The sequence below is a fragment of the Aplysia californica genome, unplaced genomic scaffold (assembly GCF_000002075.1).
Source record: "Aplysia californica isolate F4 #8 unplaced genomic scaffold, AplCal3.0 scaffold00250, whole genome shotgun sequence".
NCBI lineage: Eukaryota > Metazoa > Mollusca > Gastropoda > Aplysiida > Aplysiidae > Aplysia > Aplysia californica.
In genome coordinates this window covers 656709-678883 of record NW_004797520.1, presented here as the reverse complement: position 1 = coordinate 678883, position 22175 = coordinate 656709, and the positions used below count along the sequence as shown (strand labels likewise).

The 22175-nt window shown below is 40.5% G+C and overlaps 2 protein-coding genes and 1 long non-coding RNA gene across 3 annotated transcripts in view; 2 read left to right on the top strand and 1 right to left on the bottom strand.

Annotated features, from left to right (window-relative positions):
• Nucleotides 1-1821, top strand: part of LOC101853095 (ankyrin repeat, SAM and basic leucine zipper domain-containing protein 1) — a 17940-nt gene extending 16119 nt beyond the window's left edge. The window contains exons 12-13 of the mRNA XM_005100542.3: nucleotides 105-209; nucleotides 1499-1821. Of these exons, the coding sequence (XP_005100599.1) occupies nucleotides 105-209; nucleotides 1499-1693 (300 nt within the window). The 3' untranslated portion in view covers nucleotides 1694-1821. The remainder of the gene's footprint in view (nucleotides 1-104; nucleotides 210-1498) is intronic.
• A 503-nt stretch (nucleotides 1822-2324) lies between these two features.
• LOC118477847 lies at nucleotides 2325-4090 on the top strand. The gene is made up of 2 exons (XR_004858649.1): nucleotides 2325-2702; nucleotides 2749-4090. It is a non-coding gene; the product is annotated as an uncharacterized LOC118477847 (long non-coding RNA).
• A 1317-nt stretch (nucleotides 4091-5407) lies between these two features.
• Nucleotides 5408-22051, bottom strand: LOC101849774 (RNA-splicing ligase RtcB homolog). The gene is made up of 13 exons (XM_005100529.3): nucleotides 21714-22051; nucleotides 20683-20829; nucleotides 19784-19832; nucleotides 19159-19366; nucleotides 18139-18188; nucleotides 16401-16507; nucleotides 15050-15209; nucleotides 13192-13367; nucleotides 11995-12183; nucleotides 10212-10322; nucleotides 8936-9055; nucleotides 7911-7953; nucleotides 5408-5846 (listed from the first exon to the last, which is right to left on the bottom strand). The coding sequence occupies exons 1-13, from the start codon at nucleotides 21801-21803 to the stop codon at nucleotides 5782-5784; spliced, it is 1515 nt and encodes a 504-aa protein (XP_005100586.1). The 5' UTR covers nucleotides 21804-22051; the 3' UTR covers nucleotides 5408-5781.
• Nucleotides 22052-22175: the final 124 nt, after the last annotated feature.

Below are 22175 nucleotides of genomic sequence, written 5' to 3'. Positions count from 1 at the left end.
AATAAATAAATATGACCGCTGTGAATAAATCATTGTGTGTTCTCCTCCCCCCCTCAATAAATAAATATGACCGCTGTGAATAAATCTTTGTGTGTTCCCTCCAGGACCGTGTGTCCCCCGCCCAGTTGCTGCGACACGCAGAGGACGCAGCGAGGAACGCCGCCACGCTACAGCAGGAGCTGAGGACCATACAGAGAGAGCTCAGACTGGTGGGTCTCTTTGTTTGTTTGTTTGTTTGTTTGGGGAAAGACAGCACGTCAACACAATGATGGTCATATAGTTGGGGGGGGGGGGAAGTAAGACAGACAGAAACAACTATGGAAAAGTAAAAGAGTAGGACCTACCAGTGACGCCTTTCAACTACCCGCTTTTTTTGGAAGAAAGAGAAGCACATCGACACAATAATAGTCTTTTGGTGGTGGGAACAAGTTTTGTTTTAGTAGAGGTTTTACGGCTCTCGCAACTGCATAAGGTCATATGAGCGCCAAAAGATTAGAAGTGTTACAAGAGAGTAACAAACATAAAAAAGAAGGAGGGGAGATAAGGACGATAGATGTTTGATAGGAAAGAAGAAGCAAACCACACCAGAGCACCTTCCAACCACCCACCGGAAAAAGTTTAAGACAGACAGAAACAAAAAAGGAAAAGTAAAAATGTAGGACCTACCAGTGATGCCTCCCAAATACACGCTTTTGTTGGAAGAAAGAGAAGCACATCGATACAATAGTGGTCATTAAATGTATACAATAACCAGTTTCTATACCCTCCGTGTCTGTGTGCACTGAATGAATGAAGAAATTTGTGAAGCATACTAACAAAATGAGTTACTTCTCGAATTCGAGCCCTATGGAAATAGATACATCATGCTTAAAGGTTAAGTTTCTTACGATTTATAAGTAAGTGTGAAATTACAGTAGGCATGTTATACTTAATTAAAGAATACTGCGTCAATAGAAAATCTACAAATTAGACCCTTGTGTCGATTTTAACCAATATCTCCATTTGTGAATTGCGAGAAGTAACTCATTTTGTCAGCACGTTTCACGTTTGTCGTCAGTTGGTGACAGACGATACATTAAACCAGTTGAGTCTTGTTGCATATATATATATACCAGGCTGAGAAGCGCCAACAGCGAAAGGAAACCAGCGGAAATACAGATCTTTGATCTACGACATTGACATGCAAGCACTGCAACAGAATCTGCGCTTCAAACATAGGAAGAATTAGCCATGAAAGAAGCTGCATGAAGAAAACCTTGAGACCATCTTAAGCTAAATTGACCGTCTGCATAGACGAAAAGAGCCATATTATATATATATATATATATATATATATATATATATATATATATATATATATTATATATGTGTGTGTGTGAAGTCGGTGTGTGCCGCAACACTAAAATCTACTCAGTTGTTATTATGATTAACGGTTTGTGAAAAAAAATTTCTCTCTCAGGATTTATACTTGTATAGTATTACTTTGTTTTCTCTGTAGGAAATGGCTCGGCGAAACTGCAAACCACCTGACCTGATCGAGCAGACAGACAAGAGGTCAAGGTTACTGTCAGTAACTTCCCTTACAGCAGCCACCCTGGCTGTGACGTTATCGGCAGTGTTGTACCTGAACAGAGAGACAGTCTCCGAATTTGTGTCCTCGGTTGTGCCAGATTTTCTCACCAGACACAGATAGCAGAGGTGGGCAGATTGGCCGCTGGGCATGATGTGTTCACATGGGGAGGAGAGAAAACTAGGGGGGGGAGGAAGATGTGTGCGTGCTTGTGTGTGTGTGTGTGCTTGTGTTTGCTCATCTTTGTGTGTCTTGTGTGTGTGTGTGTGTGTGTGTGCTTGTGATAACTCATGTGTATGTGTGTGAAAACGTGTGTCTGAGGCTATGTGTGATTTGTGAGTTGAAGTTGAAGTTAATTGCATTGTGTACATGTAGTTAAAACACTTAGAAGAAGTCATTACATTTTTCTTTTCTTTAACATTTGAGTTTTGAGATCAGCATTGATGAAATAACTAATTTCTTCTTGACCATTGGCCAGTATATTATGTTGACCTGGCCAGGGACCTTGGGTTTGAACACATAAGTCTTGCCAAAGCTTGGAATATTTGGAACATTTTTTTTTTCTCTTAAACCCCCCCCCTTACCTGTTCTGCCCCATGGTGTACAATCATCAGAAAATAAGACTTTATTTGACCATTTCTTTTATTTCAATCTGTCCCCGTCGTTTTATGAGAAAAAAATTCTGAAATTATGCAAACTGAGCCCAAAAATGTGAAATTATGCGATTCTGTTAATTTTAACAATGATAAAGGAAAATAATAAAAAATTATGGGAAAAAATGATCAAATTTTGCTACATTATGCGGGGTGCATAAAACCACGGGGACAGTTCTCAATATTTGTTGGCACGATGATTTGCCCGTCTATTTTGCCCACGTTCGACGATGTCTTTTGATTGTCCTCTATCGACGATCGAGCGCCAGTTTTCCTTTCTCTGCCTGGCCCGGCACTTTTAGTTCGTGGTTCCCCGACAGAATGTGGAACAATTCTTCCTCCATATTTCTTATTTCTTTGAACCAGAGTGTCAATGACATGTAGATATACACATCTTATTTCTTTGAACCAGAGTGTCAATGACATGCAAATAAGCACATCTTCTTATTTCTTAGAACCAAAGTGTCGATGACATGTAGGTAAACACATCTTATTTCTTAGAACCAGAGTGTCAATGACATGTAGGTAAACACATCTTATTTCTTAGAACCAGAGTGTCAATGACATGTAGGTAAACACATCTTCTTATTTCTTTGAACCAGAGTGTCAATGACATGTAGATATACACATCTATGCGTCCCCTGTTATATCACATCTGTGCGTCCCCTGTTGTTACATTCAGAATTTTATTTTTATTGCTCAGACAGCGTTACCTCCAACAAATGTGTTCATTGAATGTTGAAGTGAGTGAAATAGTTTGCTGTACAATTTTTTTAACTTCAATTTTCTTGTTATTTTCAAATGGTGTACCTGTTTCTCATGGATAAAAACGACAAGACGCACCGATATCGTCAGCAAGCTGCTGTACTGTTCTAAGCCTAGAATGCAAATTTTTTTTTCTAGAGAGAGTAAAAGACTGTCTTAATTACTTAATATACTTTTAAAAATTGTACCTTTATGTATTTTTTCTTGCTTTCTTTTTTAACATTCAAAACATTTTTTGAGCAAACACTACCGATACTCAGTGATACTCTTTAAAAAAAAATTTTTTTTTAATTTTTGGGCTTTGTACATTTTAACAGCTGGCTGACAATATGGGGATAAAAGCAGTTCAGTTTATAATGGTGGCATGTGTGCCTAACCAATTTTCTGCTCCTTTTGCTATAATTAAATCGAGACTGTATATTAGCAGACTACTTCAGAAACTGTTCTGTTACAACGTTATGGGCCTAAAAGGGAATGATGAATGTGTGTTTACACAACAAATCAAGTCATGGGGAAATGTCACATTTTTATTTACATTCCAAGCAATATCAGAAAACATAAACTTAAACATGTCATTTTACAAGTCAAATAATTCCAGTTACCCGTGCAGCCACTGCCAATCTATGAAGCAAGGACAGGCTGTGGAATTGGAAGCTCAAGTGAGGGGTTTGAGAAAAAAATAAATTTTCTGCAGAACAGAATGTTGTAATGATCTTGAGGATCAGACTTAGTGTGTCCATAAATAATACCCTCTACTGTAATGTAATTTAAATTACTCTCCTGATATTTTTCACTTTATCAGGCACAATATTTTTTACACAAACTCAGAATTAATCTGGCTTGTCAATAAAGAGTATCTGGCACATTTGAGTGATAAGTCCACCAAAACTGTTCAGATGATAGGATAAAATAAAATTCCAGTCCAGCCATGTTTCCATACAGCTTTGCAAAGATAAGAAATAGTTGTCCTGATACTCTGCAAGTGTAATTCTGCTGAGCGCCACTAGTAGTAGGCCCTACTTTATTTCTTTACCATCAGTTGTTTCTACCTGTCTGAATTGTATTTTCCCTGCAATAAATGACCGTTATTACCTCAGTGTACCTCCTTTTTCCTCCAACACACTCCATGTACTATGACTGACTCTCTCTGTCACATTGAGAGGGGAGTGGGTAGACCCAGGCACACTATGTCTATTGGAGTGGTGAACAGTTTCTTCACCATCCACAGATGCGACCCACACCCTATATTTCCAGGCAGTCGCTACATCTAATAATAATAATAATAAAATAATAAATTGCATTTATATAGCCCATTTCCACAAAGAAGTGCTCAGTGCGCTGTACAATAATACAGTTGGCTCCGCTTATACTGAAATCTGCAGCACAGCTGGATTTTCTTTAGTTTAGCCGAGGTTCGGCTTAGACAGGTTGCTCAAATAGAAAAATTGGTGATCTCCCCCCCCCCCCCCCCCCCAAAAAAAAATAAATTTACCCCTGTTTACAGACTGACCATGTTCAGTTTTAGCGGAGTCCACTGTGTCAGGATCTCTGCCACTTATCTCTTCCCCCCCCCCCCCCCCTCTGGAACACAGGCTCTGGCTCATCTAGTCACTGGGGTAATTCTATATCTCAAGTAAAGAAGAAGTACACCAGACACGGTCACGGTCATTTTGAGTAGGGATAAAAATCAAATTGGAAAGCAACAAAAAAACTGAGGGAAACAAAAGTAGGGCTACTGTAGGACCTTACAGTGGCGCCCTCCAACCACCCACTAGTTACTGGAAAGATGTGAACACACACCCGGCAGCCAACAAAATAACTTACTACCGCTGTATTTGTCTCCGTCAAAGTTTCCTGGGCTAGGACGATAAGAATTTGTTGCCCCAAAACTATTTTGTCCAAAGTGTACTTTCGTAAAGAGGAACTTTAAAAAAAAAAAAATAGCTCTGACGCGACGAATAATAAGTAGCTGTTTTCTCATTTCTTTCTACATCAAATTGTCATGTGACATTTGTGAGGCAGCGTGGTGGGATCAGGCTCTCGTCAAAATAATCAAAGTGAAGAAAATTTTTGTTTTTTGGCTCAAAACCTTTCATGCTCATTAAAGAACTCATTTCTGTGTGGATTTTTCTGAAAAACATTGATTAAAGGCACACAAAAAAAGTACCTTTTCAGTTACCACGGACTCTTAAGCTAAGGAAATAACTGATCTTTGGCGGCCATTTTCTCACTAATTCTACCACTGAAAACAGGTGACCCCCACCTCCTTCAATTGCAAATATCTCGACTTACATTCGAGACAAATGAATATTTTTTTCATTCAAATAAAGACAAGTGAAAAAGCTTTAAGATTATACCAATAACTCTACATGCCCCAAAATTGAGGAGAGCCTGATTACACCACGCTGCCTCACATATATAGATATGTACTTTTCCATCAAAACAAAACACCCTTACTGAAGCTGACTGAAAGAAAAACAAACATGTTTAAGTGAACATAAGGAGGTCGGCTGAAAGTCTCACAACATACTTCTGGGAACCATACACTAACAGATTGCACAAGTTCGCAAACATAAAGAGGCTTATGTTTAAATTACAATAGTTTTTTTATCCCAGAAAAAAAATCTGGAAGAAGAATTGAGCTCGTACTCAGATCTTGCGTTTCACTCTCGAGAGTGAGTCGGACAGGAAAAACAGTTTCTTTAAAGCAACTTCCTGTACCGCAAACATTTTCCCGTTGCTGAGTGAAAGCCACCTTCGTATCCCGTACATTTCCTCCGGTGTGTTCGTGTATCAGCCCTTGATGACAGCGATGGGTCGTAGTTTGATGGCCTTTTTGCTGATCCCGGCCGTGTGACCTGGGGAAGGTTCAGGAGATTAGTTAGACAGTTTAGTGATAGGTTGGAGGGTGCCCTGGTATGGTTTGCTCCTGCTTTTCTTTCAAACTTTTATCATCCCTATCTGTCCAGCTTCTTTTTTTTTTTTTTTTTTTTTTGTACGTTACTCTCTTGAATTACTAGTAACACCTCTACTCTACGGCACTTATATAAGGCTTATTTATGTTGCAAGTGCCATAACACTCTTACTAAAACTAAACAGATGGTGTCACAACCAAATAGCAATTGCATAGCACAAATTTCCGCTCAACAGCAAGCTCTATACATTATACAATCTATATTATTATTTATTACCCCAGCAAACCTGATGGTTTTCTGAAATAACCTCAACTTCCTGGGAAGCATACAGTGCAAGCTGTCATTTTGCAGGCGCTAAAACACTAACATACTGACAATATAATTTGCTGTCTATTACAAACACACACACACAAAACTAAAAGAAGAAATTTGGGGTGTCTACACTCAATTGTGTCTGGATGAGAAGCTGATTCCCAAATCCTAAGTCTGTCCCCGGGGTTTTATGCACTCCGCATAATTTAACAAAATTTGATCATTTTTTTGCATAATTTCTGATTATTTTCCTACTTTATCATTCTTTGTTAAAATTAACAAAATCGCATAATTTCACATTTTCTGGCTCAGTTTGCATAATTTCAGAATTTTTTTTTTGCAGAAAACTGCGGGGACAGCTAAACAAAGAGAGGTATCTCATCTCCCGTGAATACAAGTATTTTAAAAAAAATATTTTTAAAATACTAAATGATTTTTTTTATTTCTGAAAAAATAAAAATTTGAAACAGATGAATGTAGTTTCACACAAACATAACTTTATACGCACAGGTTTTTGGAAATGTTTTAACTTTCCTTCAGTCGGGGTGTCAAACCCGTCATTCTCACTCTCAGCCTCATGGTCAGGCTCTAGATCTAGATGCTACTAATGCTACACCCGATTAATATGAATTCTTCCCCCCCCCCACCCCCAACTTCTGCTTTAACATTTTCATTAAGATTTGATTCCTCCGCTTCTTCATTTGCTTGTTCTAGCTCAGTTGCGACGCTTTTCAACTTGCCGGGCCACCTACGAACTGTCAGATCTGTCCCCATCGTTTTATGCAAGAAAAATTATGAAATTAGCAAACTGAGCCCAAAAATGGGAAATGATGCGATTATGTTAATTTTAACAAAGAATGATAAAGGAAAATTATCAGAAATTATGCAAAAAAATGATCAAATTTTATTTTGCTAAATTATGCGGGGTGCATAAAACCACGGGGACAGTCAGATATACAAGGGCACTTCAAAAGGCTCTAATGATACTAAAACTACCAAAAAAATTTCTTTGGGTACCTATGGAAGAAGAAACATTCTTGCAATAACTATATAAATCAAAATCTCAAACACAGAGTCTCATAAAGACAAGACTTTTTTTCTAAAGATGCCTGGTCTGAGCTGTCGATAGAGTGGAGCGTGTAGAGAAACTGACAAGCGATCCTGGGTGAGATAGGGAGTAATGTGTTACGGTTTTGTCTCCAAAATAACTCAAAGCCTTGAGAGCGCCATTACATGCAACACATAATTCTACTGACAAACTGAGAGCACATTTCACTACACCCCCCGGGGCAGTGCCACTGACTGAAGTGTCTTTAGGCCATTCCCAAAGGGGGGACATTTCTCGTTCAAGCATAGTAGAACTGTAAATGGGCTGACTCATGTCACGCTCATAACTGTGCCTGATCTACAACAAGGAACTGCTGCTTTTTATTTCCTGATCCTTACTATCGTCATTTTCCTCTACTTCTTTTGTATGTTTGTCACTCCCTTGTGACCTGCTATTTTGGGGTGCCTTGATAGTTGAAGCAGACCTTGTGCTGTTGAGGCTAGAGAGGTGAGCAGTCTAAGTCTGATTCCCTGTGTAAAGACTTCTCTGTTGACACCCACCCCTTAGCGCTCATATGACCTTATGCAGTTGCGAGCGCCGTAAAACCCTCTACTATTAAAAAAAACTAAAAACATTTCACTACTTACACGTATCCACAACATCAGTGACATTCTTGTACGACTCGGGAGCCTGGGTGAAAAAAACACACACACAAAAAAAACTTAGACATTCACCTTAATTTTTACCCGAGAAAAAGTTACGCTTCCTGAGAAAAACTTCTAGATTGTTTATAATTTCATGATATTAAGAGGAAAATGAAAACAGACAATAAGAAATCAGAACCATAATGGGGTGCTCATAATGCTTCAATTAAAAAGTAAATCCCTGCCAACTTTTTAAAGCTAAAAAACACTCCCCAAACGTAGGCTAAAGATAGTGATAGTGAGCATTGGCCCGGTACCCCCAACCCTTCACACACACTTTTCTGCATTCAAATAATTCATGCTCACTAGTTACCCGTGGTAACTGGCACAACTACAATTGACCCATCAAGGAGAGGAGAACCTGTCCCCGTTTTTTACGGGGGGGGGGTTTGTTTGTTTTTTTGCATTTTGCCTCACCGTGTGACAAAAAGGAAGTAATCACAGTAATAAATCTCATTTAAGTGACAAGTGGGTTATATCCCTTGATCCCTTGTCAAAAGATATTCGGGGGGGGGGGGTAAGGATTAGGGATTGTGTTCCTTGAGCATGTTCAATTTTTCAATCCATCAAAAGTTGTTCTAATGTCTCTGCTGATGTTTCATGTTTGACAGGTGTCCCTGGTTTTAGTGATGTGCCAACATCAGAGGTCCAGATGTTTTTGTTTTTTTACATTTTTCTTCCTCTATTCAGCTGAAAGTGACAGAGATTATATTTTTTTGGTTGTTTTTTTCTGACTGATGTATGTGTATTGTTTTCTTTCCAAATACACAAAAAATTACTGATACTGATATATGTTGTTTTCAATTCTTTTGTATATGCAACCTGAAAATTCTTGTTGAAAAAAGTGGAAAACATGTCATGAATGGCTTTACGGTAACTTGTATAATTTTACATCTGTCTTGCATAATCTGGCCATCTAAATTTGCATAATTCTGCGGGTACGGGAGAACAAACGATGGCTCTCTCACCTCCTCCATGACCAGTTTGGGCGAGGCCACACGGATGCTGATTCCCTTCTGCTCCAGGGCCTCCAGCACCTCGGTGTAGTCCAGGTTTCTCCTAGACTTCGCGCGCGACAAAGCCCGGCCCTGAAACAAACCAAAAAAGACATTTAAAAGATAAAATGAAGAATAGTAGTTTTTTGTTTCAGTAAGAGTTTTACAGCATTTGCAACACAATTAGAAGGTCAGAAGGTCTTGCCCATGCCTAATAAAATATAGAGAAAACATGCTTCTGTTCCATATCGGGACATCTCCCCAGCCCTCGATGATATACTTTTAACAGCTCTCACAAGTCTGGGAGAGAAAGAAAACGAATGTTTTCATCGTTACCCATAGTAAAACACCAGAATGAACATACCCAGATACAGTAGTTCTTCGACATATCATGATTCACATTTCACAGGCACAGTACATTGCATTTTTGTTGTTGTTCTAACTAAAAATAGGAAAACCATCAAAACTCTATTTAAACACAACTGGCCCAGACTTGACCAATCAGTATGAATCATTCTCATTATACTAATGTATTTTTTAAACTTTGAATTGATTTTAAATGAAGAAAGTGTTACGAAGACGGGGAGAGATACATGAGAGTCAGAGTGAGAGATGGGTTTATTAAGTATAAAGGCATAAAATACATAATAAATAATATATTGTTTCTCCTATCGAGGGAGGTTCTAGAACATAAACCCCCGCAATACTCAAGGGAACACTGTTAAGCAAAACAACATATCCCTAGCAATATTCTACTAGGGAACACATAAGGCAAAACTAAATAATCCCTAGCAATATTCCAGGGAACACTGTTAAGCAAAACAACATATCCCTAGCAATATTCTAGGGAACACTGTGAAGTAAGACAGTGAAACAAAATAATCCCTAGCAATATTCTTGGGAACACAGAAGCAAAACTAAATAATCTCCAGCAATATTTGAGAGCACACTGTAAAGCAAAATATCATAGCTGATCTGACAGCCATCAAGTGTTTCCCCCCAACACAGTTTTAGTTTTAGTAAGAGTTGTACAGCACTTGCAACACAATAATGTCATATATGTGGCGAAGATTAGAGGTGCTACAAGAGAGTAACAAACACAACAAAGGAGGAGGAGAGATAAGGACGATGTATGTTTAATAGGAAAGAAGAAGCAGACCACACAACAGCACCCGCCAACCACTCCCCCCCCCCCCCTTCCCCCCTCCAATTCAACAAACAAACGTCCAGCAGAGACAGACTCACTCACCGCGCCGTGGCACGTGGTCCCGAACGTTTCCACCATCCCCTGCTCCGTGCCCGTCAGGACGTAGCTGCACGTGCCCATCGTTCCTCCGATCAACACCGGCTGGCCCGTTAACTGCACAAGGGAAACAGTGATTGGGGTTTTTTGGGTTGTTTTTTTTTTTTTTTTACAGTAGAGGGTTTTACTGCGCTCGCAACCGCATAAGGTCATATGAGCGCCAAGGGGTGGTTATCAACAGAGAAGTCTTTAGAGGGAATCAGACTTAGACTGCTCACCTCTCTAGCTTCAACAGCGCAAAGTCTGTTTCGACTATCAAGGCACTCCGGAAATAGCGGGTCACAAGAGAGTGACAAACATACAAAAGAAGTAGAGGGAAATGACAATAGTAAGGATCAAGAAAGAAAAAGCAGCAGTTCCCTGTTGTAGATCAGGCACAGTTATGAGCGTGACATGAGTCAGCCCATTTACAATTTTATTATGCTTGAACGAGAAATGTCCCCCCTTTGGGAATGGCCTAAAGACACTACAGTCAGTGGCACTGCCCCGGGGGGAGAGGAAAAGTGATATGTTTGTTTGAGTACAAAGAAGGATGCTGACACAAGAGTGGTCATTCAGCACTGTAAAAGAGATTTCATTATTTTTAAATTTTAATTAACAACAGGAAAAGAGAAGCAGGATGTACCATATGCACCCTCCAACCACCCACAGACGTATTTATCAGATTAGTAATATTAAATATCATAATGGCAAAGGATTATATCTGTACAAGAATAAAATGCGGACAATTTCAGAAATCCAGATTTCCCGATTTATCCAGAAAAAGGGCACCCCTGTGTTTAAGAACTGGGGCTTCCTGTTTTAGGACATTGAGCCATAGTTTGTAGTTTCTGACTCACAAAAAGGGGAAAGATAGTACGGCTTTGTGAATGGCTGCCTTCAATGGACATTGTATTTTGTCAGTACTAACACAGAAGGAAAAATCTCAGCAGTACAAGGGTGATATACAGTGGAAACCAGGTATATATAACAGGCCCGGTAATAATAGGGATCCGGTAATAACAGGGATTTTTTTAAATCCCCGTTTTTTCCTACTCTTTGTTTCTACTAAAAGTTATAGACAATAACAGGGCCTCATCGGAGCCCAGCCGGTTATAGCAGGGACAAAGGCTTGTTAACAATGTGTAAAAAGTAAGAGAGAGAGAGAGAGTAACGCAGTGATGGAACAAGCCCACGCAAGCCACGCCACTGCTAGCATACACCTAGATCTAGCTGGATTAGTCCACAAATGCTTACTTCCCTAATTTCGGATTTAACACGGATCTGATGTAACAGGACTTTTTCTCCGGTCTCTGTAATATCAGATTTCCACTGTAGTATCAAATGATGGCTCCACGGTGAACCAGAAGTACGTCACAGTGCACAGTCTCGGATATTAATTACTATGACGCACGTCTTTGTTCCATAAAGAGTGACATGATGATCTTCATGGTGAACCAGACAGTGCATGATCTAGGAAATTTTAACCCTATCCGTACATCGTGTTTTCCTATCGTATCCATACGACTTGGGGAACTCTGTGCCACCACTTTCCAAAGAGGAAATTTACTCGTTGGTCCGATCCATACTCTTTGCATAGCAGTCTGTCAAAATGATTTTTTGAGAAATACTGAAAGTTTCAAAGAGATCTTCGCACTAGAAGTATTCTAAAAAGTGAAGAACACAACCCCGGGGGTACAAAATGACCCCAGGGCGTACGGACAGGGTTACTACAAGTGTATGGTCTCACCTGATAGTCTACAGGGATGAGGGGATGGTGCGGAGGGAAGGCACGAGTGGAGCCCTTGCGATGGACCAGAAGCGTCTTCTGTTTGCCGTCGATAAAGTGTTCTTCCACCTTGGCAATGTTGTGGGACACGTCGTAGATCACATGCATGTCAAGGTCATCAGGGGTCGTGTTGAACATCTTCGCAAAAGCCTGCCAGAGCAGTACAGTAGATTCTGTTTAACATGAGCCCTTTTAACACGAAATTCCTGCCAAAATTAAAAGATTTCAACTCCATGGGTATTTTTCACTCTTTATTCTATGCATTGCAACTTCCCATAACTTAACACATTACACCCTAACTCGACCGGGATCGCCCGGGAATTCCCTTACGCGCTCCACCCTGACTCGCCCGGAACCGCCTGCGCCGACCTAGCGTCTTTAAAAATGAAGTGTCACCTTGACGAGACTCCGGGGCCGGGATTTTGATTTGCATAGTTATAGCAAAAAGTTTCTTCTTTCGTTTGATACCGAAACGAAATTTTTCGCGCCAGTAGTTTTAGTATTAGAGCTGATCGAAGTGCGATCGCATTACCGACACTTCGAAAGTGTCTCGACTTGTTGAAAAACGACTCAATTGAGTTCGAAAACAGAAATAACTATGGATTTGAGCAAAAACAAGCATATGACAAATTAGATGGCTCAGATTTTGATGAAAACATTGTAGCAAGAGTTTGGGCGGATTCTGATTGATCAGACGGAGAAAATCTAGAATTTAGATCTAGGGCCCGACCGCGAGGCTGAGAGTGAGAGTGACAGGTCGGACACCCTGATTGAACTAAAGTTAGAACATTTCCAACAGTTTGTGCATACATAAAGTTATATTTTTCTGAAACTACATTCAGTATTTTTTTTAACTTTTATTTTTTCAGGATTTTTGGAATTTGTTTAGTATTTTTAAAATGTGTTTTTTGCACACTTGTATTCACGGGAGGTGGGTTCCTTCCCCTTGCTTAGGATCTAACAATGGACTCCCCGTCCAGGCCCTTAGGGTGTAATGTGGTAATCAATAACAACACTCTCCCACCTGCCCCCTTTATAAAAAACCTAAAAACCCAACACACTGGTCATGAACAAAAAACTGAAAAACCAAAACAAAGACTAAAAATAGAAACCTAAAAACCAAAAGGAAACCCGCGTCCCTGAAGTGACCTGGCTCACCTGTCTGCCCAAGAAGGTCATGCTTGACCGGTTGACCCACGCGTAGTTGGCGGCTGAGGCCATGCCCTTGAGGTAATCCTGGCCCTCGGCAGACTGGATGTGGGCGCAGGCCAGCTGTCGGTCGTTCACCTCGATCTGGTCACGCTTCATCGCCTTCTCCATGGCAACCAGAGCATCTGATAAGTTTTTTGAAAGTTTTAGTACAGGTTTTACGGCGCTCGCAACTGCATATGGTCATATGAGCGCCAAGGGGTGGATGTCAACAGAGAAGTCTTTACAGGGAATCAGACTTACTCTGCTCACAGCATCAACAGTACAAAGTCTGCTTCGACTATCAAGGCACCCCGGAAATAGCGGGTCACAAGAGTGCAACAAACATACAAAAGAAGTAAAGGAAAATTACGATAGTAAGGATTAGAAAAGAAAAAGCAGCATTTCCCTGTTGTAGTTCAGGCACATTATGGGCAAGACATTGTTAGATCAGCCCATTTAAAATTCTACTATGCACTAGAAAAAGAAATGTCCCCCCTTTGGGAACGGCCTAAAGACACTTGAGTCAGTGGCACTGCCCCAGGGGAACATCTGAGAAAACAAGGTGTCCACACAACATACAATCAGAACCAGAAGGAAACATTTTTAAAACAATAATAGAATTTATATCTTTTTCAAACCATGACAGGGGTGAAATCATACAACATGTATTTAAAAAAGAGAGATTCTTTCTTTTTCAGTTTAGTTTTAGTTACAGTTTTACGACACCTGCAACACAATTAGGTCACATAAGTTCTAAAGAATAGAGAGGTTTCTAGAGAGTAATAGGCAAGTATACACAGTAAGTCAATTCAAATGCAGGCCCGATTTATAAGCATAACAATCACAAGGACATATCTACTAAAAATAGCAACAAATCTCTAAATGCAAATAGGCCTACATCTACTAAAGACCAACAAAACTTCCAATGAGAATACATTAGGTACAGTTTAAGCAAGGATCCTCTAATGCACACATACTTGTACGTACGCACACAAGTTCACATGCACGCATGAACGCGCGCAATCACATACATAAAAACCTTTATTAGTCATTACTCTCACATCCCCCCCAACACACACATACAAAATAGTCACTACCACTCTCTCTCCTTCACACACACGCACATACACATACAGACACACACACTCATTCTTTCTTCCCTACCTGAACATGCAAAAATAAAACATACACACACACAAACACGGAGAAAAAAAATTCAATTCTGACTATACAATACACAAACACACGTTTACTCACACTCACACACACTCTTTCCTTCCCCCCCCCCCACACACACTCCCACACACCCATACAAACACACACACACACACGCACAAACTTCTACAATGACAATGCTGTTGTTACCAATGGCCACTTGATTGCCCAGGCAGCGACTGCCACAGTGGATCATCCTCACACACACACACACACACACACACAAACACACACACATACACACACGCACGCACACACACACAGATACACACACACACATACACACACACATACACACACACACGCACACACATACACACACACACACACGCATACACACACACACACACATTACCAGTGGCCACTTGATGACCCAGGCCGCGACTGCCACAGTGAACATCACACACACACACACACACACACACACATTACCAGTGGCCACTTGATGGCCCATGCCGCGACTGCCACAGTGGATCATCACACACACACACACACACACACACACACACACACACATTACCAGTGGCCACTTGATGGCCCAGGCCGCGACTGCCACAGTGAATCATCACACACACACACACACACACACACACACACACACACACATTACCAGTGGCCACTTGATGGCCCAGGCCGCGACTGCCACAGTGAATCATCACACAGACTTGGTCCTTGAACTCAATCCCCATCTTCTTGGCTGCGTACTCGTCGTAAATCTCGTCCACCACTTGGATTTCTGCGTAGTGATTTCCCGCACCGAGGGTACCCAGCTGATGGAGAGGGGGAAGAAATCATGACATCTTCATTTTCATTTAGGGCTATTCCATTAAAAAATCAGTACTCTTGTATGGTTGTGCGTCATGGAGTTTAAAAAAAGAACAGGAAAGGCGACGCGGCGTCTTTGATAACAAATGCCTCCACAAGATGCTCAATATCTGCTAGAGAGACTTCATTACAAATAAATAAGATAAAGATCCCAGCAGGAGGTGCTGACAAACACCATAATGTGTTCCTGTCGTTTTATGCAAGAAAATTTCTGAAATTATGCAAACTGAGCCCAAAAATGTGAAATTATGCGATTCTGTTAATTTTTAACAAAGAACGATAAAGGAAAATAATCAGAAATTATGCAAAAAATGATCAAATTTTGCTAAATTATGCGGGGTGCATAAAGCCTCGGGGACAGCATAATGTGCAAAAGAAGAATGCAATGGCTCGGCCATACCCTGTGACCTCCAAACTCAAGAATTTCCCCTCACGCTGCGTATTGGAAAATCAATAGGCAAACTGAAACAGGCTGGGGATGACCAAAGATGAACTGGAAATAGAATGCTTTTTTGTTTTTGTATGAGTTTTACGGCGCTCGCAACTGCAAAAGGTCATATGAGCGCGCGGGACACATTAAACTTTTTCAGTTGGTAGGAAATTTTGAATTTTGCCCGGGTGGCGGCCGAAACCTAGTCTTATCGATTTTAGACCACCAAGGGCTCTTAAACGTGCGCAACTTGCACACGGGCCCTCCGAGATTTTTCGCTCTTGTCCGAGAAGGCTAGGTGTAGATCTTTCCTACCAGAAGATCAGGGGTGAGGCTGAAAGACAGCAGTAAGAAGAAGCCAAGGAGTAGCAGTAGAAAGGCTGCAGAAAGAATCAGGAGCCCAGAGGAGGGAGGCAAAGGAGATGAGGGAGTGGGGACAGAAAGAGGAGACGAAAACAGACTACAGAACATTGCTAGAGAGCAGGAAAGGAGGTGAAAGGAGACAAATTTAGAGAAGAAAATTTTTCGGTCACTACCCGGATTCGAACCCCGGACCTTTGATTGAGAGGCCAACACCTTAACCTCTAGGCCACGAGAGCCCCCCTGGGAGTCTAAAAGTTGAAGTCGAAGTAAGTCGTGGAAAGTCAAACTGAGTAAGGTATGTACCACAGAGAATGGTTCATGACCGGTAGGCCGGCGCACTCACCTGCGGAAGGCCCCTTTTCTTGGCCCGGCTGCTGACCTTGGACGGATCGGCCTGTAGCATCCTGCCGTACTCCTCGCAGTGCTCCTTGTCCTCCGCCCACGCGTAGCCTGAAACAAACGTCCACAAAATCATCAGGCTCACAGCGTGACGACATTTTTGATGTCGAAAATTTTTATATATACAGTCAAATTGCTCTAACGGCCATTGTGGTCGCTTGTACAGACAATTGTATGGGACAGGTGACCCTTACAGCAGGTTCAGAAAATAAGACATAAATATTCTTTTCTACTTCTGTTTGTTTTAGTCAAAGTTTTACCGCACTTGCAACACAATAAGGTCATATAAGTGCCAAAGATTAGAGGGGTTCCAAGAGAGTAACAAACACAAAAAAAAGAAGGAAAAGAGATAAGGATGATAAATGTTTGATAGGAAAGAAGGAGCAAACCACATCAGGGCACCCGCCAACTACCCACTTTTCTACTTCACTGACTACGAAACAGAACTATTTACCTGAGGAAAAAAAATAATTTTTTAACTCACTTCAGACGGGTCACACAACAGTTGCGTGACCCCCGCCATGACGCTCGCGTCGGGTCTCACAAGCCCTGCGTGACCAACTTTGGAATTTTTTTTTCGCTCTACAAATCACGCACGGATCGCGAGACCTGCCTCGTACCCTTGTTTGGCCAAGCCTGAGCTACTTAGACTTCGTTTCGTATCTCTGGGGCCGGTAGTTTTTAAGTCATTGAAGGTGAAGGACAGTGACCCCAGCTGGGGTTGAACAGACCGGAACTCGCGCTTTGTTTTTTTCTATACAGCTCATAGTAATCCGACAGTCGCGTCGTAGTAACGGTCGAAGAAGTCGCATGAACAAGAATCACATAATTTCGCCGTTTTCTATACTTCTGTGCGTTTTACTAGTTCTAGTGTCTCAGAATATGATGTGTCTAATAGTTAGGATCCTGGATATGTACCCGAACACGGCCTGAGTCGTAGTTCTAGGGCTAGATCTAGCACTAGTACCGGTGTTGTTTTTCGCGCAACGAAATCACAACGTCGTGCCGTACATCTGTCTCATGTAATTCAGTGTATGGGTCTGAATCAATGCACAGACCAGCTTTTATATTTTCACCAAACACTTGCACATGTATACAAATAAAACCAGAACACTTTGAACTTTTATTTTTGTTGTTGCAGTGAATTTCATTCTACTTGTCACGTCTCTGGAAATTTTTCGAAAATCAAATTCATGCCAATTTTTAAAAAATCATACAAATTAAAGTATCAGACTTAGACAACTTTAGTTTTTTGTATTAGATTAAGCTTGAATGTTACTTTACTGTGTCAAAAAATGATTACAATAGGGTAATTCTGAGAGTTGTGGTGATTTATTGAAATACCCCCCAAAACGCCAGTCTTCAACGCTTGTGGCTGGTGAAAGGGCCCAGTCGCAAGTGAGTTAATGCATACATCTTGCTAAACAGTGCAAATGGATTACCCTTCTCCAAACTGAAACAACAATTTTTCAAATTTTTTAAGCCGCAGCCGATGTCGGCCATGATTCAAAGTGTGTAGGTAAGTGTATTTTTCTGAATGTCAACTGTTCAGAGTACACTCCCGTCACATGTCACTTTTCAAAATTTTCAAAAATGACGTATGACAGGAGTCTTACTCCAAGCAGTTCATACAAGCTTCCACATCCCCATCAGACGAACCCACATAAAAAAAAAAAACTGACCTTCTCTGAGTGACCAGTCCATGCCCATTTCCAAGGCCTCTTCCAAGTTTCTGTGAAAAAGAAAAAGAGAAGAACTGTGGCTGAAGAAAAAGATGCTTCAAACGATGGGAAGAAGAAGGAAAAAACAAACTCAAAGAACTTGATGTCTATCAAATTGGGTACATAGTACAACTTCTAATCTTTTCTATAGCCTTCTTCTTCTATCCCGTGGTTGGGGCAACCGTGGGGGCACCACTGCATCTGAAAACCAGCTCTCGCCATAGCTTTCTATAGTCTACACTGATTTAAAACAGCCGTAAAACTGAAAAGTCAAAAGGTCTTCTCACTGAGCCTTCAAGAGCCCCCATCTCATACCATAAGCTACAATGAGTTAAAAATTATAAGGGCCATAAAACTCAGTAGTCAAAAGACATTCTCATTAGTTCCCACTCTTTCCAACATCCACACAGAAAATCATGATAGATGCACATTTCTTGTTGGTGTATTTTAAATCTCTATGTCCCATTTCTAACACTGTACCAAAATTTGAGCCAATTACAGGCATAAATAAGAAAGTTAAGATTTTCGGAAAAAGCACCACTTTTTCCAAGGTGCCAGTAACTAACCAACCCCTCAGAGCCTAGTATTCAGTGACTTAAATAAGGGCCATAAAACTCAAAAAGTCCAAAAGTTTTCATATCCACAATGAGTCCAACCTCTCGTGTAACCCACAAACAAGTTAAAAGGGCCATAAAACTCAAAAGTCATAAAGTTTTCTCATAGATCCATAATGAGCCCAACCTCTCGCGTAACCCACAAGTTAAAAGGGCCATAAAGCTTTTTAAAAGTTCAAAAGTTTTCTCACTAATCCACAATGAGTCCAACTTCTCGCGTAACCCACAAACAAGTTCAAAGAGCCATAAAACTCAAAAGTCAAAAAGTTTTCTCACTAATCCACAATGAGTCCACAACAATCTCAAATAACCCACAAACAAGTTAAAAGGGCCATAAAACTAAAAAAGTCTCAGAGAGTTTTCTCACTGGGCGGTCATGGGTATGATTCCCTTGGAGCCGACCCCGACAGGAATGTGGTCAAACAGGCACTGGGCCAGCTGCTCTTTGACCGGCTCAACGTCCCGGCGGTGGAGGTTCGTCCGCAGCAGACGCACGCCGCAGTTGATGTCGAAGCCCACTCCGCCAGGGGACACAACCGCTTTCGGGTTGCTCATGTCAAAGGCAGCCATGTTACCTGTCGTGGAAAAGGGTCCATAAAATTCAGTTTCAAGAAACATTAGAGTGGGAAAAAAAATCTGCAAGGCAACTATAGACAAAATGTTGCAATGCATAATCGAGATCATTGCAATAAAATGGTTACACACTAGCTGAATAAAGACTGTCATGAAAAAGTTGCAAGTCTCATCAAATGAAAATGGTACTATGGTGAAAATAAAGCAAAGCATTTGAAACTACAGCATCAAGAGAGATTGTGGATGTGCACTCGAAAGTAGTGTATGGAACAGAAGAGAGAGAGAGACAGAGACAGAGAAAGAGAGAGAGTGAGAGAGAGAAAAAGAGAGAGAGAGAGAGAGAGAGAGAGAGAGAGAGAGAGAGAAAGGGAGAGAGAGGAGGATGGGGGAGAAATAATAAAGAACAGCGTGAATCTTACCAATAGCAAATCCATAACCAGAGTGGACATCAGGCAGGCCAATGGATTTCTGCAGGAAAAAAACGAAGAGAGCAAATTAGTAATCAATATCACTGTAATAAAAAATAACATGGCTACACTCTACACAGATAAAGACTGATGAAATAACAGAAAAATACACTCAACCAGCACAGAGCTACACCACATGCCAACCATAAAAAGTAAGCCTCACACAGACAGAGACATCTGCTTTTTAGCAGCAAGGTAACAATCAGAGGGCAGCTAATCATGAGGTTTCATGAATTAAAAATGTTGAAGCCAAGAGAGACGTCAGCGAGCTGAACACAGCCACACATGGAAATAAGTCTTTTGAATCTTCAAAATGTGGCAAACATTAAAATTTCTCTGCCATAACAGAAGCCACAAATCATCTTTATATCCTTATTTCTCCTAATTCTCTTTAAGAAATATTCTCCTCTGCAGTGGTCATTGCTAGACATTGATGGACCAACTATTATTAAGACACAATGCATTATAAATACTTATCATCTTATTACCATCAGCTGAACAGGTATTCAAAATGAAAAAAGAAAAGTACAATGACAGCTTGGGTAAAATTACCAACGTGAAAAAACAGTACAACATGGATAGCTCAAATTCATCAGGACCGGCCTCGGTAGTTCGAGGGATCTGTAGTTCAAGGATCTTACAAAGTTAAAAAGAAGAAAAAAAAGGGGGACCGCTGACACAATTCGACAGGTGCGTGATTTTGATTCTTCTGTGTTCGACCTATCAGTGTTAAACTGATATAAACTGTAACTATTTCTTATTTCTTACAGATGGACCAAAAGTATTATAATTAAACACTCAAAAACAAATCTTTTATTATACGTCTTTTAAAGAAACTAAAGTAGACATACCCCAACTATGCCAGGGAGGGCGGCAACATTAGCAATCTGCTTCATTCCTGGCAAGAAGCCGCCAAATCCTCGGTTGTTGCATGACTGCTTCAGCTCATCAAACATCAGCTTTTCCAAGTGGTCGTTGACGAAGAAATAGCCATCAACCTGTCATCAAAAAAACAAAACACATGATAAGATGGGGAAAAAAAACACACCCATTTGAAAAACTAATTAAATGCCCAAGAAATTAAACAAAATCTTTTATTTGAAGAATGTAACTCACACAGAAACAAACGCAAACATGGAGATCCTGGCGGATTAGCAAGAGTCAGAAGTGCATGCGTTAGTGTTGCTAGCGTCTTCAGTTACTTCTAATGTACACAAAAAGCCACGACAACACCACTTCTTCATCAGCTAGATATAATAGAGAAGTAAAAGTTTTGGTGTTAGAGTTCAACCAAAATATAAAAAGCTCACCAACTAGCCTACTCATACATTCTTTTAAAAACAAAAAATTGAATCAATAACAAAACTTCAGAGCTTTGTTTATTTTGACTATGTACAGTATACCTAAATTGAGGGCAAGCGCAGCAGGGGTAGGCCCAGAACAACATACTAAGGGAACTTAAACAAATGGGTAACAGGGAAAGATCAGGGAAATGTAGCTTTTTTGAGAGCATCCAAGCAAAGGAATGAATGGAAAACCATGATCGCCGATGTCTGTCGCAGATCTGGCACTGGATGATGATGACAGTATACCAGCTAAAAAAGGTTACAGGTTTTCAGTTTCAAGTTATAGGACAACCTCCCTTGCATGTTATGGCAACAACACTAGCAAAGACATAACATTCTTCTATTCTGTAGTATTCGGCAACAGCAGCATAAAGCACCCTAAATCAACATTCTTCTGGTACGATGAAGCCATATATAGTTGTATACATACATGATGATCAAAGTCCTGTAGTCAATTAAACAAATTAACAACTAAACTTTCAATCAATACATCAAAAATACAAATTTCTGTTATTTTCATCGCTCTACTTTCCTACCTTCATGTTATCAACAAATCCTTTCTTGATATGCCAGCAGTTTGTTGTGATCTTTTCCAAGTATTTGAGCTCATCTTGATAGGTCCTCATGTTGACAGCAGGACAGCGGGCCAATACAGAGCGGTGCAAACTAAGTCAGTCAACTCTGATTGGCAAAACAGATCCAACCTTACACTGGACTTCAAAACACACAGGAAAGACAGTCACCCTGAAATTACAAGTGACAGTGAAAAGAGATATTGCCGGGAGCCCAATCAAGGTGTTCTTACACAAGTTACAGTTACACGGCTCCGAAACACTCGGCAATCGAAATACATCATCGCTTACTTTGTACTGCAATGCTACGGACAAAAAAATTATGGCCCCTAGTTAGGACTAGTCATTGTTTTATTTTATCACTATTTATAACATCTATAAACATAGATTAAGGCATCAAGTTTGTATAATTATTAACAACTAAAG

Coding starts and splice junctions, on each gene's coding strand:
- LOC101849774 (XM_005100529.3), bottom strand. CDS start 21,803: ATGAGGACCTATCAAGATGAGCTCAAATACTTGGAAAAGATCACAACA. Junction 12,184..13,191: donor TGACCTTCTTGGGCAGACAG/GTGAGCCAGGTC, acceptor CTGCTCTGGCAG/GCTTTTGCGAAGATGTTCAA. Junction 10,323..11,994: donor TCATCCCTGTAGACTATCAG/GTGAGACCATAC, acceptor TCCCTTGTGCAG/TTAACGGGCCAGCCGGTGTT.